The sequence below is a fragment of the Passer montanus genome, unplaced genomic scaffold, assembly GCF_014805655.1.
Source record: "Passer montanus isolate IOZ18808 unplaced genomic scaffold, ASM1480565v1 scaffold81, whole genome shotgun sequence".
Lineage (NCBI taxonomy): Eukaryota > Metazoa > Chordata > Aves > Passeriformes > Passeridae > Passer > Passer montanus.
In genome coordinates this window covers 763,288-779,504 of record NW_024373368.1, presented here as the reverse complement: position 1 = coordinate 779,504, position 16,217 = coordinate 763,288, and the positions used below count along the sequence as shown (strand labels likewise).

Below are 16,217 nucleotides of genomic sequence, written 5' to 3'. Positions count from 1 at the left end.
GGAAGAGAAACTGGGAAATGCTCTGTAGAGCAATGCTGGGAACAAAGCCCCTCATCCTGTTTGCTGTTTAGGATGTAACTTGTGTGTGGGGACAGAAGGACAAGCACAGGCAGGGCAATGTCCCTCCCAGCACAGTCCCACTGCAGGACTCCGTGCACACCACATGGAAAACAGACACAAGCAGAAGGTTTTCAGTCCAGGCACTGCTCTGCTCTGAAGCAAAGCAGAAGCTGCACATTAAAGGTGCCATTTGCTGCCTCCTTCCCAGCCAGGAAAGCCCATCCAAAGCACCCAGAAACCCTTTGGAACAGACTCCCAAATGCAAACTGCACAGGATGCCCAGTGTCCAGTGCTCACATTTAACATGGGAGACAGCCTTCAAGATGTCCCCAAGTCCTTTAAATGCCCCCATGAAATATCTGCATCACTAAAGCCCGAGGACTATGAAAGACAGAAAGGGGCACTCAGAGGAATTTGGCTGGTTTTGCATGGAAATATTACCACAGAATCCCAGAATGGTTTGGGTGGAAGGGACCTTCAGGCCCACGTCATTCCACCCCCTGCCATGGCAGGGACACTTTCCACTGGCTCAGTCTGCTCAGGGAATACTCACTGGGATGCTGGACCACCATCCCTCAGGCTGGGGGATGGAATGGGTGTTACTGGCAGCCTGGGGTAAGGTTTTAGTCCCAGAGGAAGTACAGCTCCCATGGGATGATTTAGCAGGGTGGAAAACAAAAGAGCTGAAAGCACAACCTCCCTGTCCTCCCACTCCAGGCGCTCTCACGTCACTGCTGGCATTTCTGCTGAACCTCAGCCTCTCTTCCCAATGCCATCCTGCACTCCCCCAGCCTGGCACACACCTCCCTTGCAAGCCCAGGCGTGAGTGAGTGAGTGAGTGAGTGAGTGAGTAGTGCTAGAGAAGCTCGGATCCAGCACAGCTCCTTTCCTTCAGGAATTCACCACAAAGTCAGTTCCCTGAGGAAAGGGGAGACTTTCCTGACCAATGGGAAGTCATTGACTTGAAGACAGGTTGTCCTGCCTGGAGCAAAGGAGGCTCAGGGGGCCCTTGTGGCTCTGCACAGCTCCTGACAGGAGGGGACAGCCGGGGGGTCGGGCTGTGCTCCAGGGAACAGGGACAGGAGGAGAGGGAACGGCCTCAGGCTGGGCCAGGGGAGGCTCAGGGTGGACATCAGCAGGAATTTCTGCATGGAAAGGGTGGTCAGCACTGAAGGGGTTTGGAGTGCCCATCCCTGGAGGTGGCCAGGGAATGCCTGGACATGGCACTCAGCGCTCTGGGCTGGGGACAAAGTGGGGACCAGGCACAGTTTGGACTGGGTGATCCTGGATGGCTCTTCCTACCCATGTTCCTGGGATTTATCAGCTGCTGTTTTAGGAAGGCAACAGCTACTGAGTGATCACTTTTCACTTGTTGAGAGCAGTGGAATTGGTGGGGGTGAAGGTACTTTAAATATGGGAAATGGTCCAATTTCCAAAGACACTGCCATTGCTGAGCACCTCGGGGGGATCACACAGCACAGGCAGCCCACACCCCCTGAGCACAGCTGGCTGTGTCCCACAGAGCCCCCACCCTGGCCAAAGCCCACGGGTGCCTTACCTCCAGCAGAAGACACACTTGTTGGCACAGGCCAGGCTGGGGGTGGCCTCCATGCAGCGGTGGCTCTCAATGCCATAGAAGGTGTGCTTGTAGCAGCCCCCGCGGCCCCGCAGCATCGACTGAGGGCAGGGAAACACAGGAGAGTTAGAAACCCAGCTGGGGCCAAACTGAGGGCAGGGAAACACAGGGAGAGTTAAAAACCCAGCTGGGGCCAAACTGAGGGCAGGGAAACACAGGGAGAGTTAGAAACCCAGCTGGGGCCAAACTGAGGGCAGGGAAACACAGGGAGAGTTAAAAACCCAGCTGGGGCCAAACTGAGGGCAAGGAAACACAGGGAGAGTTAAAAACCCAGCTGGGGCCAAACTGAGGGCACACACTCCCACACCCCCCACACCCAAACACACAGCAGGAAAGTTAAAATTCCCCATCTGGAGCCAAGCTGAGGGCAGCCATGGATCTGCTCCCTTTCAGCCACCTGTGACTTCAGTTCCAAGTCCAGCAATGCCCTGAGCAGGGCTGAGGGACACCAGTGCCACTTGCCTGAGAAATTCCCAGTCCCCTATAAAATATGACTCTTTACATGCAACCTTTCAGCCAGACTGCATTTAGGAGGTCAAACTCATCCCTGTGTTAGAGGAGAAAGAGCTTTAAGCTCCTCAGTCCCTTCTCTGGCACACCCAGTACAACAATGTGCTCTCCTGCAGCTTTTCAGCCTCAGCCCATGAAGAGCAGGTGAAGCCTCTTGAGCTGCAGAAAGTGTTCCTGGAAAAGCTCACTCAGGAGCAATAAGGATCCATTTCAAGGCTGTCCTACTGAACATGCCATTCTTTTCATTTATCTGCCAGAGTATTTCTTGCAGCACTAAATTAAATAAATGCCCTGACCTTATAAGCCCTCATTCACAGCCAGCAGTGGCTCCAGCAGGATGCTGCACTTCCCTTCCCAGCACAGCCACAGCAGCTTTCCCAACAGGATTCAACTCCTATTTATCATGCAGGCTGCTTGCAGGAAAGGCTGTCTTTCATTAGCTCAGTTAAATAATAATAAATGAGAAAGAAACTTTACTACTCTCAAGAGAAAATTTGAAATATAACACAGCAGCTTTCAATCTGCCTTCCTCTTCCTGGAGAGTCCTGGTGATCCAACAGAAAGGAGCAGCAGGGAAAAATCTACAGCTACTCCCTAACTGGCTGTACAGGTGGAAGATTAAATGACATGGAAAACGCTGTTGATTCTACCCATTCTTCAAATGAGAGAGGCTTCAGGAGATTCACAAATTCAGGAGAGCAAGTTAGATTTGGCTTTTCCTAAGGCAAACAGACTCTTCCGAAAACATACAGGGTTTCTGTTTTTTCTGGAATTTGACAGAACCCAATCTTTTCCATCTGAGATAACTCTATGAAACTCTGCTCAATACTGATCCTGCCAGCCCTGCTCCTGCTTTCCTCTGAAACAAATCTCCACAAAGACTCCTGAAGGCTCTCACACACTGGTGTGAACCTGAAGTAAAGCCACTGCCTGGAACCAATCTCAGCTCAATTTATTACAAGACTTTACATTCAATTCCTGCTTAAGCTAAAAATAGTGTGGGCCCATCTAAGCACACAGAGCTGCTATTTATTTTGTGAAATGGCTTTACAGTGCTGCATTAAAGCTTGGGTCTTTCATAAAAATAGGTTCTCTGGCTTTCTCAGTCACAACATGGAAGTTTGGCAAGTTTTTCTTTAAACATTTCATGATCATGTCTGCCACGAACAACGACAGAAGAGGAAAATGGGTGTAAGAGTGACCAGCAGAGCAGCTGTGGGATCAGTGCATCCCACACACTCCTGACAGCCCAGGGTGGGCTCTCTGTGCTGCTCAGGAGAACAAGGCTCTTGATAAAACAGTTCATTGACACCAGGCACTGCAGTGAAAACTCTCTGCAGCCACCCTGGGATGGCATCCTAAGGGCTCTTTCAAAAACAAACAAAGTTAATGATGCAGCAAAGGAGAGCTCAGACAGCCAGGACTGATCACTGCCACGGCACAGGAATTACAGATGTGCTGGCATCTTAACGAGGTGTTGATTCCAGAGGCTCCCATCCAGGGATGCTCAAGGGTGCAGGATGTTGCAACATGGTGGGTGAAGGGTCTGGAGCCCCAGGAGAGGCTGAGGGAGCTGGGAAGGGGCTCAGCCTGGAGAAAAGGAGGCTCAGGGGGCCCTTGTGGCTCTGCACAGCTCCTGACAGGAGGGGACAGCCGGGGGGTCGGGCTGTGCTCCAGGGAACAGGGACAGGAGGAGAGGGAACGGCCTCAGGCTGGGCCAGGGGAGCCTCAGGCTGCACTTTGGGGAAATTCCTTCCTGGAATTTGTTGTCCAGCCCTGGCACAGCTATCCAGAGCAAGGATGGCCAGGGGAGCCTTAGGCTGCATTTTGGAGAAATTCCTTCCTGGAATTTGTTGTCCAGCCCTGGCACAACTATCCAGAGCAAAGATGGAGTCCCCACCCCTAGAAGGGTTTAACAGCCCTGGGATGTGGCCCTTGGGGACATGGGGCAGTGGTGGCCTTGGCAGTGCTGGGGGAATGGTTGGACTCGATGATCTCAGAGGGCTTTTCCATCCTTAAGGATTCTGTGATCAATATTGCTCCCCACATGTACAACACCAGAGACTTGTGAGATCCAGAGGGACCTGCCAAGAACAGCTGAAGTCATACCCACCCTGAAGGGGCTGCAGTTTATTCTCCAGGGCTCTGCTGGGAATGTTTTTAACTCTGAAAACTGCTTGAAAAGTTCCTGAGTTCCAGCTCTTCCAGGAGCCATGTGCAGGGCTGGGAGGAGGCTGTGTCAGATAGGTGCACTCATACCCACAGGTACTGTACACAGCCACATCCACACTCACCCCACAGAGCAGGGAAATAATTAGCAATAGTGAAATCATTAATGCCTCCCTGTGGAAATCTGATCTGATAAATGCTGAGAACCAGGGGAGCCCTGACTGGCACAGCCCAGCCCCAGCACAGGGGGTTCAAACAGCCTCACGTGCCTGCTCAGGTGTGGCAGTGCTATCCCTGTTCCACAACACCACACCAGGGATACAACCTTCCCACTCCTCCCTCACGTGGATTTCAATAGGCACAAGATGTTTTAGCAGACAGCAGAACAACAGGAAAAACCAGAAAAGGATGTTCCCAGCTCTGTGCCACAACTCTATTCTCACTCTGCAGAGGAATTTTAATAGCTGGAAATGCAAGGTTATAACTTGAATGATGGAATTTGGGTTTGTGCAAGTAATAGCACATTTTAAAATTATATTTAATCAAGAAATTGGAATACCTGAGCAAGTCTCTAGCTCTGTTTTTATTTAGGAAATGAGAAAAGGCAACAGAACATACCTTTGTCCATCGGCAGAGCTTCACCCCAGAATGGCTCCCAATGAGTTTATAACCTAAAAACAAAGCAGAAATCATCAAAAACTTGAGTTTAGCCTGCAAGAATTGACACATAAAATATACCAGAGGGTACCCAGAGTGATTGACACCATGGACTCAATGCTGCTCTTCCCCTCTGGCCCCAAGGTGACACCACCAGCAATGGGAGTGCCACCCCAGGGACCTCAGCCAACTGCAAATGGTTTCTTTCAATGGGCCATGGATTGATATTGCTGAGTCTGGTTTGAATCAGGGTGCCCAAAGAACTCCTGCATGGACAGGATGGCAGAGCCTGGCTAACCCAGGGACAGCTCACAGACCCAAGGAGCAGGACAGGGAACCAGGAGCATCTCCCTGGCCCCAGGCCATGACCCCAGAACAGCCTCCTACCCAGCACCCGGGATCCCTGTCCCAGCCTGCAGGACAGGAGCTGATTCCCAGGGCAGCTGGGAGGGCACAGGAGGGGAACACAAGCAGGGCTCAGCCTGAACCCCACCTGAGCCTCACCAGTTCCACGGTGAGAGAGCTGCTCCTCCACACCCAAAGGAAAGCTGAGCTCAGATCAGCTCCTCATTCCCCAGCCAAACTCAACACAATTCTATTCCAACGGGTCCAGGAGGATTAATTGCACAACGTTCATTAAGCACTAAGTGCTATTATTACCCAAACTGCCTGAGTGGGGTTATATTCCTCTTTGAGAAAAGTGCTTAGAGGCCAATATGTCTGAAGGATTAAAAGTCCCTTCAAAATCAGCATAAAAATAAGAGGGATTTGAGACTCCTGGCTGTGTCCCTCACAGCGGGTTTGCACGTCACTGGCTGTCCCCAAACTCAGCACCTCCCAGCTGCCTACTGCACCTTCCTGCTGCTCTTATTAACACTTTCAAGGCAAGGAAAAATATCACATTTTAGCTGTCAAGTCTTCTTCCTGCCAGCCAGCACAAACTTAACAGGGAAAAAGCCTTCAGCTCAGCAAACTGGCCTTCAGCTCCTCCCCAGCAGCAGCACAAGTGCCCTGCCCTGCTCGTCTGTCCCTGAGCTGCTCTGGCACAGCAAGGTCCCAAAGCAAGGTGAGAGCAACTGCATCCCAAAGTTCCTCACACCTGCAAGGACACCGAGCCAGCCAGGAGCTGCAGGAGCAGCAGATGCCACACCAGCTGCAGCAGGCAGAAATCAAACTGTGCACACAGACAGGGCTAACAGGGAACCAAACAATGCTCTGCTCCTGCCACTCAAACCCAGCAGGGACCTGCCCAGGCTCCTCTGCCCACTCCACCTGCTGGTGCTTGATCCATCTCCTCACACTGGGATATACAGGCAGAGTGAACTCTGCTGCAAGAAGGCTGGAGAGGGACTGGGGACGAGGGATGGAGGGACAGGACACAGGGAAATGGCTCCCACTGCCAGAGGACAGGGATAGATGGGATATGGGGAAGGAATTGTTCCCTGGCAGGGTGGGCAGGCCCTGGCACAGGGTGCCCAGAGCAGCTGGGGCTGCCCCTGGATCCCTGGCAGTGCCCAAGGCCAGGCTGGATACTGGGGCTTGGAGCAGCCTGGGACAGTGGAAGGTGTCCCTGCCCTGTTCCCTTAAGGTCCCTTCCAGCCCAAACCATTCTGGGACTCTGACAGCCCTTCTAAGCCAGTCCCCAAAGCCATGGGGACACCTTTACCTCAGACTGGCTCACACTCAGAGGATGCTGGTGCAGGGTCCAGGGGCACAGCCACACACACACACACAGCTGCATGTGGCTGGAACCCAACACCTCCCTGCCCTGGCTCCGTCCTGCCTCTTTCTGTAGCTTTTCTCTGCAAACAGCTTGTCCAGCAAGGTCTAATCTCAGCTGAGACCTCGCTGCTAAAATGTGTGTCCTTACAGGATTTGTGGATGAGAGCTGAAAAGGTGCTGCATTCCTCCCCTCTCAAACACGGCTGTCCAAGACACACTCTGCTGCTGTCACCCAGCACAGTCCAAGCCTTATTTTTCCCATTTCTCCAAATCCAGCACCACCAGTCACATAAGATTATTCTCTCACAGATCACTTGTCAGCAACATGGCTGCTTTCAAATGGGTTTTGCAGAAAAATTACATTGGAAATAGGACATGGCCACCCAGATCTGCTACTGAGCTGTTTGAGGGAAGAGAGGAAGCAGCTGAACTGAGCAAGGTGCCAAGCTCCAGAGCTCCAGCATTTTCTCTTAGGTTCCTTAAATCAACTTCCACCATGTGGAGCACCCACAGCTTCCTTTAAAGGCCAAGAAAATTGTACATGTTCAACATCAAAACAGTCTTACAAACGGAGCCAGCTTTGGGGATGAGAGGGGGGTTACTCATCTCTGTCACTGCCAGAAGTCCCAGCTGTGGTGACAGGAGGGAGCAGCAGAGATGTGCAGAACCCTAAAGCCACAGAACTGGCATCCTGCACCCTGTGGGGAACTGGGAGAAGGTGTGGTCACCCAGCACTAGGTGCTGGCCATGCCAAGCTTCTGACACTTGGGCATGAGAGAAAGTACCTGAGACCAAGGCTGGGCACTTGCTCCACCCCTGCTGCCAGTGAGCAGAGACTCTACAAGACTGCAAAGCCTTTCTTCAGCACTGGCTGCACTGCTGGGAAGGAGGCAGCACAGCAGTCTGGGCCAAAAGAAAGGACAAAAGGTTAAGCAAGAAACTGGGAGTGTCTCAGAATCACAGAACTGTTCTGGCTGGGAAACCCCCCTGAGATCATCGAGCCAAACCATTCCCCAGAACTGCCCCATGTCCCCAAGGGCCACATCCCAGGGCTGTTAAACCCCTCCAGGGGTGGAGACTCCATCCTCTGCCCTGGGCAGCTGTGCCAGGGCAGGACAACAAATTCCCGGAAGGAATTTCCCCAAAATCCACCCTGAGGCTCCCCTGGCCCAGCCTGGGGCCGTTCCCTCTCCTCCTGTCCCTGTTCCCTGGAGCACAGCCCGACCCCCCGGCTGTCCCCTCCTGTCAGGAGCTGTGCAGAGCCACAAGGGCCCCCTGAGCCTCCTTTTCTCCAGGCTGAGCCCCTTCCCAGCTCCCTCAGCCCCTCCTGGGGCTCCAGCCCCTCCCCCGCTTCCTTCCCTTCCCTGGACACGCTCCAGCCCCTCAATGTCCTCTCTGCAGTGAGGACTGGGGTGTGACCTCAGCAGGGCCAGCACATGGGGACAGCACATCCTTACTGCAAAGCTTCAAATTAAACACGTGAAAAACAGTGATCAAAGCCAGCCTGAGGGTCTCCAGCCCTGTTCCTACACTGCAGCTCCTGCTGAGCCTTCTGGAAGCTCAGGCCAGCTCCACTCGTCCCTCAGCTTTGCCACAACGTGCCTGTGGCTCTGCCAAGGCCCATGGTGTTGAATGCAATCCTCCTGATGGCCCCGAGTCTGGAGCTGTGGGTGCCAGGAGTCCCTGTGAACACATTTCCCCCTTGCTCTGAAGGGCTGTGACTCGTGACCAATAACTCTAAGTGCATATTTGGATACAACACCTTCCAAACAAGGCAGTGTTTGATGGACCTGCTGTTCCCCACCCCTGTGTACCTTCAGACACTACAGCTGAACAAACCAATCTATTTATTATTTCCACAGTCTAATATGCAAAGGATCCCTTCACTTATGAGCAGGCTCACAGTAATCAGCTCAGCTCCCAACTAAAGGACAAGAACATCTCATCTGAAGGCTGGGTATGAGTTGATCCTGGTCTAGATGATAAATTTTAGATGATCTAGAAGCTTGCCAAACTTCACTGAAATTAAGTGTCACTTTTATAGACGTGAATTAAGCTTTTAAACAACCTTTGGGGTGAAATGAGCGTTATCAGGCAGTAACACCAGGCTGAGGAACAAGTGGTGATTGCTCACCCTGACAGGCCAACTGGAGTTTAATAGAGCACAGAGGGATGTGGAACAGGAGAGATGGCCAAAAAGTCACAGCTCCTGACTGCTCCAGAGGCTGGGGCAGGACTGTGCTCAGCTCTTTGGAACCACACTGCAGCATTTCCACCCCATCCTGGAAATAAGAGTTTAAAAGTCCTTTCTCTGAAGCTCAAAGAACTCATGGAGGAAGCCAGCTGAGCGCTCAGCACTGAGCCAGCACACTGCTGTCTGCATTCCAGTATCCAGGGGCTTTGGATGTGGTTTCCAGTTTACCAGTTCCAGACACACAGTCTTTCCAAACTCCATGGACATGGATGAATTATGTACTTAACTGAGCAATTCTGTTATTTTTGACAGCAGAGCAGGACAGCTGAATTTCTATAAGCACAAGTGTCCCCATCAGGAGCTGTGTCACGCCCCCTGCACTCTGAACAACCATGAGAGCTGTGCTGAGTGGCCTTCAGGGACTGCAGACCACCCCCAGGTGGCAAAATGTCCAGAACAAAACCCACAGACACTGAATCCCTGAGGTTAGGAAAAACCTCCAAGGTCATCCAGTCCAAGCTGTGTCCCATCCCCACCTTGTCCCCAGCCCAGAGTGCTGAGTGCCAGGGCAGTGCCAGCACAGGGGACAGTCACTGCCTGGTTGACACCTCCCAGTTCAGATCTCTGCATCACCAGAAGTTTGCTTTGATGCAAAATCCCAAAGCAAAAGATTCAATACTGAAAGAAAGGAGATGATCCATCATTGAAAAAACTCCAAAAACCACAAGGAAAAGATTGAGCCATCCCTCTCCAGGAGTGCAGGCTCTGGGAGCTGGGACAGCCACTCCAAGGCCTCACTGTGCCCCCAAGCTCTGCTGGTTGTCCCAGGGCTGCCCTGGAGCAGCCACGTCCAGCTGCCACCTCTGTGTGGGGCTAGCCAGCACTCTCCTGCAATAAAACCTCTGCTTTGAGGCAGGGATTATCTGCTAGAGCTGCAGCTCAGGGCAGTCTTGCACTAGCAGAAGTTTTACAGGGAAAAAATTCCCAATTTCCTGCAGCTCTGAAGGACTGCAGTTTAACAGGGCCAGAGGTGAAAATCAGTGACAGCAGAACCCATCCCCACCACCTGTAAGGACCATTTTCCACACTGAAACACAACTGCTGTGCTTGAGTCACCACCAAGACAAAGAATACTTGACAATTAACAATAACAGTAATAATAACAATAACAACAACAACAAGAAATGCCCCTGGTGAGGCACCTGCTCAGATTACATCAGTATTTTATCCGAATCTACGAAGAAGGAGACGCTGGAAAGTGGAATTTTTCAGATTGCCCAAGCACGACAAGAGACACCTCCAGGTTCATTCCTAGAACTGCTCAACCTTGAAGAAATTCTTGCCAGGTCCACCAAGACCTATTTTAGATTGTCTCTTTGTTTGAAAAAAGGCTCTTAAAAATACAAAAGGTTTGTGATTTGGGAAGGATTGCTCGCATGAACTGAAAGCAGGAGTGAGACAGAAGCAGGGACTGCAGGACTGTCCCTCGTTAGCACAAACCCTGTCTCTCCCAAAGGGATGGGAGGTTTGGCCTCCCAGCTGCCCCAGATCCCTGGCACTGTACACAACATAGACATCTTGAACACTTTTAAGACACAGTAAAGCCTCCTGGAGGCAGTGAAAGGGATTCAGCTGCTGCACAGACAACCCAGAGCCAACCTAGAGCCAGGGAAATGAGACTGGCAAAACTCAGGGCTGAGAATGCCAGGAGCTATCACAAGTTCCAGCCTCCACAGCTGATCATAAGAGACCTCCAGGATTCTCAAAACCTGGTGTTTTCTTTTGATTCAGATGTCTCTTTTAATCCAAGAGCACCTTTTCCTCTGAAGCACAGGAATACAAAACCTCCCACATCCAAAGGAACCATTTCCTGTCCATTGAAGCCTTTGCCAGAAACAGCCTCGGAGACCACTGATACCCCCACCTGCACCAACACCTGAGAAAACACAGCACAGCCTTCTGGATCTGGCCTCTTTGTCCAAAAGCACCACCAAGGCATCCCAAAAAGGGATCGTGGACTGGTTTGGGTTAGAAGGGACCTCAAAGATCAACCAATCCAACTGGCCATTCAGCCATTCCCATGGAATGGCTCCCACTGCCAGAGGACAGGGTAGATGGGATATTGGGAAGGAATTGTTCCCTGTGAGGGTGGGCAGGCCCTGGCACAGGGTGCCCAGAGCAGCTGTGGCTGCCCCTGGTTCCCTGGCAGTGCCCAAGGCCAGCCTGGATGGGCTTGGAGCAGCCTGGGCCAGTGGAAGGTGCCCCTGCCATGGCAGGGGTGGGGTGAGATGAGCTTTAAGGTCCTTTCCAACCAAAACCAGCCTGGGATTCTGCAATTCTTTATTCACAGAAAAACACAGGAAATCTGCAAGCACTTGGCATTTTTAAGAGCTGTACCTCAGGGCCAGCTTTGGCTGAAGTCTGGAATGGGGGGTTCCACCTGCACAAGTCTCATCCTGAATCACCCAGAACTCACCCAGAAGGTAACAGACAGAACTGCTGACTGCTATGAGCTGCATCTCCTCTGTTTTCCTGAGACACTTTTCAGTCATTCAGGGCACATTCCTTTCTCCACATTTCCATTGTCTGAACAGTCCCCTTGTGTGGGGCGAGTGTCACATTACAAAGAAAGGACAGCAAATTTTATCCTTGCCTGAACATATCCTGTACTTTGTTCCAGCTTAGACTTAATTTCAAAGCCCAATACTCTCCAAAGCCCTGCCAAAACCTAAAACAAACCTAAAAAAGGATGCACTTCAAAAACTGTGTTTATTTTTATTTTCCTCTTTGTTATACATGGGGTTATTCTACCAGCTCTGGTAACACATGAGAGAAGAATCAGCCCCCTAAATGTGATTTATCCATCTCCTCTGCTCCTGCTCAGGTGCTACAGCTGTGCCAGCACATCAGAATTGCTGTCAGCTCCTGGCAGCTCTCACACAGTGGGGCTTAAGCATCTTCTGCTGCCTGGACTCCTTCTTTTCAGCTGTGTGTTTGCCCTTTATTTACTGGTATTTCCTAAAGAATTGATCTCTGTGCCTGGGTTTGGTCACTGTATTTATTCTGCTCACCACGAGTCATTTCTTAGCTAGCAAAGTGATTTTTGATCTGCCCACAGCCAGTATTTGATTTCTGTGGCACATTCTGGGGATGCACCAGCGCCACCAACCCCTGAGCCAGCCGTGGGCTGCTAGTGCCACCTGGAGTTAAACAGCTCCTCCCAAAGCCTGCCAGATCCCAAACTCTGGAGCACAGAGCCTGCAAAGCACCCAGCCAGCAGCACCAGGTCTGTGCCATGGCTTGGGATCCCATTCCCACACACTGACCATTCCAAAGGCTCAGCACAGAGAGCCAGGCTGAGCTGGGCACAAGAGCTGCAGGAACTGGGAACCTCAGCCCACGATGGGCCAGCAAAAGCCACCAAAGCTTTTATAAACCTCAGCTCCAGGCTGGTGAGCACTTGAATAGCCCAGCCTTCAGCATTTTTCTGAAGTCAGCCTCTTGCCTGCCCTTCCCCACTAAAAGCCACAGGCCAAAGCACAGCTTTAGCTGCAGCACAAAGTCAGAGCACGACAGTTTAAGTGGCTGCTGAAGCCCAGACTATTTCAGATAAGAGCTGTCTCTTAATGCACCACTTGTCTTTGGAGACAAGTAAAATAGAGGTGTCCTGGGCACCCTGGGGCTAAATTGTGGCCTTCCTTAACCAGTAAGGACAGAACCAACTGGACTGTAGCAAAACTGTCCTTGTGGGACAGAATAATTTATCCAATGTCAGCAGGGTCAGCCTTTGGCATCATTAACCCATCCCCAGTCTGCTGCCAGGCAGGGGGAGCAGGGATTTGTTTGGTTCTGTTACAGCAGGAGAGAGCAAAGCAAAGAGAATGGCAGAAACACAGTGTGAGCAGCTTCAGAAATCCTGGAATCATTGAGTGGTCTGACCTGAAGGGACCTAAATCCCACCCAGTGCCACTCCTGTCCTGGCAGGCAGGACCTTCCACTGTCCCAGGCTGCTCCAGCCCTGTCCAACCTGGCCTTGGGCACTGCCAGGGATCCAGGGGCAGCCACAGCTGCTCTGGGCACCCTGTGCCAGGGCCTGCCCACCCTGCCAGAGAACAATTCCTTCCCAATATCCCATCTACCCTGTCCTCTGGCAGTGGGAGCCATTCCCCACTGAAGCCTCCCTCAGCAAACACTCAGCTCTCAGGGCTTTGGGCTCACTGCTCCTGTTCCACTCCTGCCCCGTTAAGGGAAGTGCGTCAGAGCCGACCTGGGGTGCTGAACAACCCCTGTGACATGACAGGGCTGATGGAGGTGGCTGGCACTGAGACACATCATGTCTGAGCTCCAAATAGCTCAGGCAGGCAGTGAACAATCCCTCTCCCAGCTGCCAGCATCCAGCAGGACGTGGTTGGCTTCAGTCAGACCATCAGCGTCAATAAAACATTTGGCAAATCCAGGAGCAGCTGTGACTAATGATGGCACCAACCCCAGCAGAGCACAAAGTCATGGTCAGCCCCTGAGTCATGAACAGCCTGACTGGAAGGGACCTGAAGGATCATCCAGTCCAGCCCTGGCCCTGCACAGACACCCCAACAATCCCAGCCTGGCCATACCTGGAGCTCCTGGAGCTCTGGCAGCCTCGGGGCCGTGCCCATTCCCTGGGCAGTGCCAGCACCCTCTGGGGGAAGAACCTTTCCCTGAGCTCCAGCCTGACCTTCCCCTGACACACAGAAGGGTGTTTTGGTTTTTTGTTTGTTTTACAGAAAAAGAAAACCCCACTGTGCTTTCCTACTTTCATCTTTCCTATTGAAACAGCAGCTTGAGACTTCCTCTAAAGCACACAAAGGATTTAAATGTACTTCCTGAGAAATCAGGAACACTGGAAAGACTCATCAAATATACCAAATCCTCCTGGCACCCAAGCCAAGCAAAAGCAACTTTCAGCCCAAAAGGGATTGTGTCAAAAATTTACAAGCAACCCCAAAAAGCAAATGTGAAACTGGGCTGTATTCACCAAGCACCGCAGGAAATGTGAACATGGAAAGCTTGTTTCCATTTTATTTCCTTTCTTTCTGGCTACCTGGACACGCAGAATGGCTGAAGCACTACCAGGAGCACTGCAAACCCAACAAACAACCTCTCTCCCAGTGCACTGGCACTCACCAAACCCTCAGAGCTGTGCTGCTGTTTCAGGAGGAGCTGGACACTGATGGAAATGGAATTGTGTTGCCTCTGGCTGGGACTTTCAAAAGCAGCTCTTGCTGAGTATCAAGGCATCTGCAAGTAGGCAGCTCCAAGGGCTCATACCTCTGCAACCCAATGGGGAGGCTAAATTTAGCCAATATTCAATGCCAGGCTAAAATAAAAGCCTTTGCTTAAGCACTGTTCCCTTTACCTCGAGGAAGGTAAATCGCTTTGAAGGTGAATCCACAGTGAGCACTACCATGGTCTGATGCTGCTCCAAGGAAAACCTCTGTTATGCAACTGCAGTATCAAAGAACAGCTCTCCCTGAACCACCAATACTCATTTTCCTTCTCTTGGGCTAATTATGCCCTCAGGGATACTCTTGAAAAGACACTGAGCCTACACCCAAAGAAACCAGTTGGTGCAAAATAAATGAGATAATCTTTTGACTACACTGCACTTGTTATTTTAGGGGGAATGATGCTAAGGGAAGAAGGGAATTGTTTTATTTTTGTATCCACAAAAGCCTTCCTGGTGTGTTATTTACAGGAAAAAATGTTATATGACATAAAAAAATCCCAATGAAGCTTCTCTTTTTCACAGCTGAGTGACCACTGAAGAATTTGGTGAGCAGCAGAAGAGAGAGAGCTGGGAGAAGCAGCTGGGCTGTGAGGATACAACAGTTCAGAGTCTTTGAAAGTGCAGATTTATGTAAGCAGATCCTACCAGTGGCTCCAATACTGGCACTACCGTGAGCACTGCAGAAGGGAAAATATGGACCTACTTGCCTGGATAATGAATTCCTGTCCCTGGAGTGCCACAAGGAAATCAGAGCTCTCTGGGGAGCCTTCTTTGGGTCAAAAGAACTATGGTAGTAAGGTGACCTTCTCTCCAGCACTGCTTTATTTTCCAAATGTCCACTTTATACAAAAGCACAGTTCCATTCACACCCAAACCCAAATGAGCAGGAGTTGAGACTGAGCCAAGGGGAAATACTCCAACCACCACACAGAGCACAGGGCCAGCACAAAGCACTGCCCCCATCCCCTGCTTTCCTTAGTAGTAACTGAATAAATAAAAACAAAAGGCTGCCACCTCAAACACAAAACCAAGTAAAACATAAATAAAATGCAGTCAAATACATGACAAACAAAACCAAAGTAACTGCCACTACACCACAGCCTTCAGGAGTGAGGCTGAAAAGGTGCACTGGTCCAAGGCCTGCACTGGCCCCAGCCAGCAGCAGCTCCCTGGGCCACAAGGAGAAGGCAAAGTCTCTGCCACTCCTTGCTGAGCCCTTGGGTCAGTAAAAGTGCCACCAACACAGTAAAAGAATGGCTCTTTGCTTCCCAGCTGTGCCAAGGCTGATGCCAACCCAGTGAGCACAGCTGGCAGCCAGGGGCTGGGCAGAACACTGCAGGCACTGCAAAGCTCAGGCCAAAGAGCAGCTGAGCCTGAGAGCAGCAGGGCTGGGCTGCACAGCTGGACTGGCCCAGGCCATGCCAGAGCCCAGAGCTCAGCCTCAGTCACACAGGGCGTTCTCAGGAGCTCCAGGAGAGCAGCCCAGGCCAGCCCCATCCCTCCAAGTGCTGAATAAACGTAAGGATGTGGCTCCTGAGGTCATGGCTTAGTGCTGAACATGGTGCTGATGTGGTGTTGGTGGTTGAACTTGATGATCTTAAAGACCTTTTGCAACCTCAACAGTGCCATTATAACACTGTTTTTGAGTTAGCAGCAAGGCAAGCACACTCCACCCCAAGAGAGAAAAGAAACCAGAGTAAACTCCCTTTAGCCTCCATGTGAGCAGCAAAAGGAAGTTCCCATCAGTCTCCTCCTGGCTCTGCCACTCCCAGCTGAGGCTGCTGAACTGCAGGGCTCAGTCTGGCTCTCCTCATGCGGGTCCTTTGTTTTAAAAAAAGACATGAAATCCACTCCAACTGCTCTCATTGGAGAGCTGCTGATCTAAACATCTAGTGGATGGTTAAAATTAGTTTGAACTACTTCCTTTTCTGGAAACAGTGTTTCAGAAACAAATCAGAGTTTGAAACTGAGATAAAAGCAAGGGACTAAGTTGCAAAACAGAT

General features: G+C 51.3%; 1 protein-coding gene across 8 annotated transcripts in view; it reads right to left on the bottom strand.

The window, feature by feature from the left end:
- The window catches only part of LOC120513426 (S-adenosyl-L-methionine-dependent tRNA 4-demethylwyosine synthase TYW1-like), a 97,400-nt gene that overhangs the window by 62,074 nt on the left and 19,109 nt on the right, over positions 1-16,217 (bottom strand). For all 8 annotated transcript variants that reach the window (XM_039732871.1, XM_039732863.1, XM_039732868.1 and 5 more), the window contains exons 10-11: positions 4,994-5,046; positions 1,619-1,737 (exon numbers count right to left, since the gene is read on the bottom strand). In XM_039732871.1, coding sequence (XP_039588805.1) covers positions 1,619-1,737; positions 4,994-5,046 — 172 coding nt within the window. The remainder of the gene's footprint in view (positions 1-1,618; positions 1,738-4,993; positions 5,047-16,217) is intronic.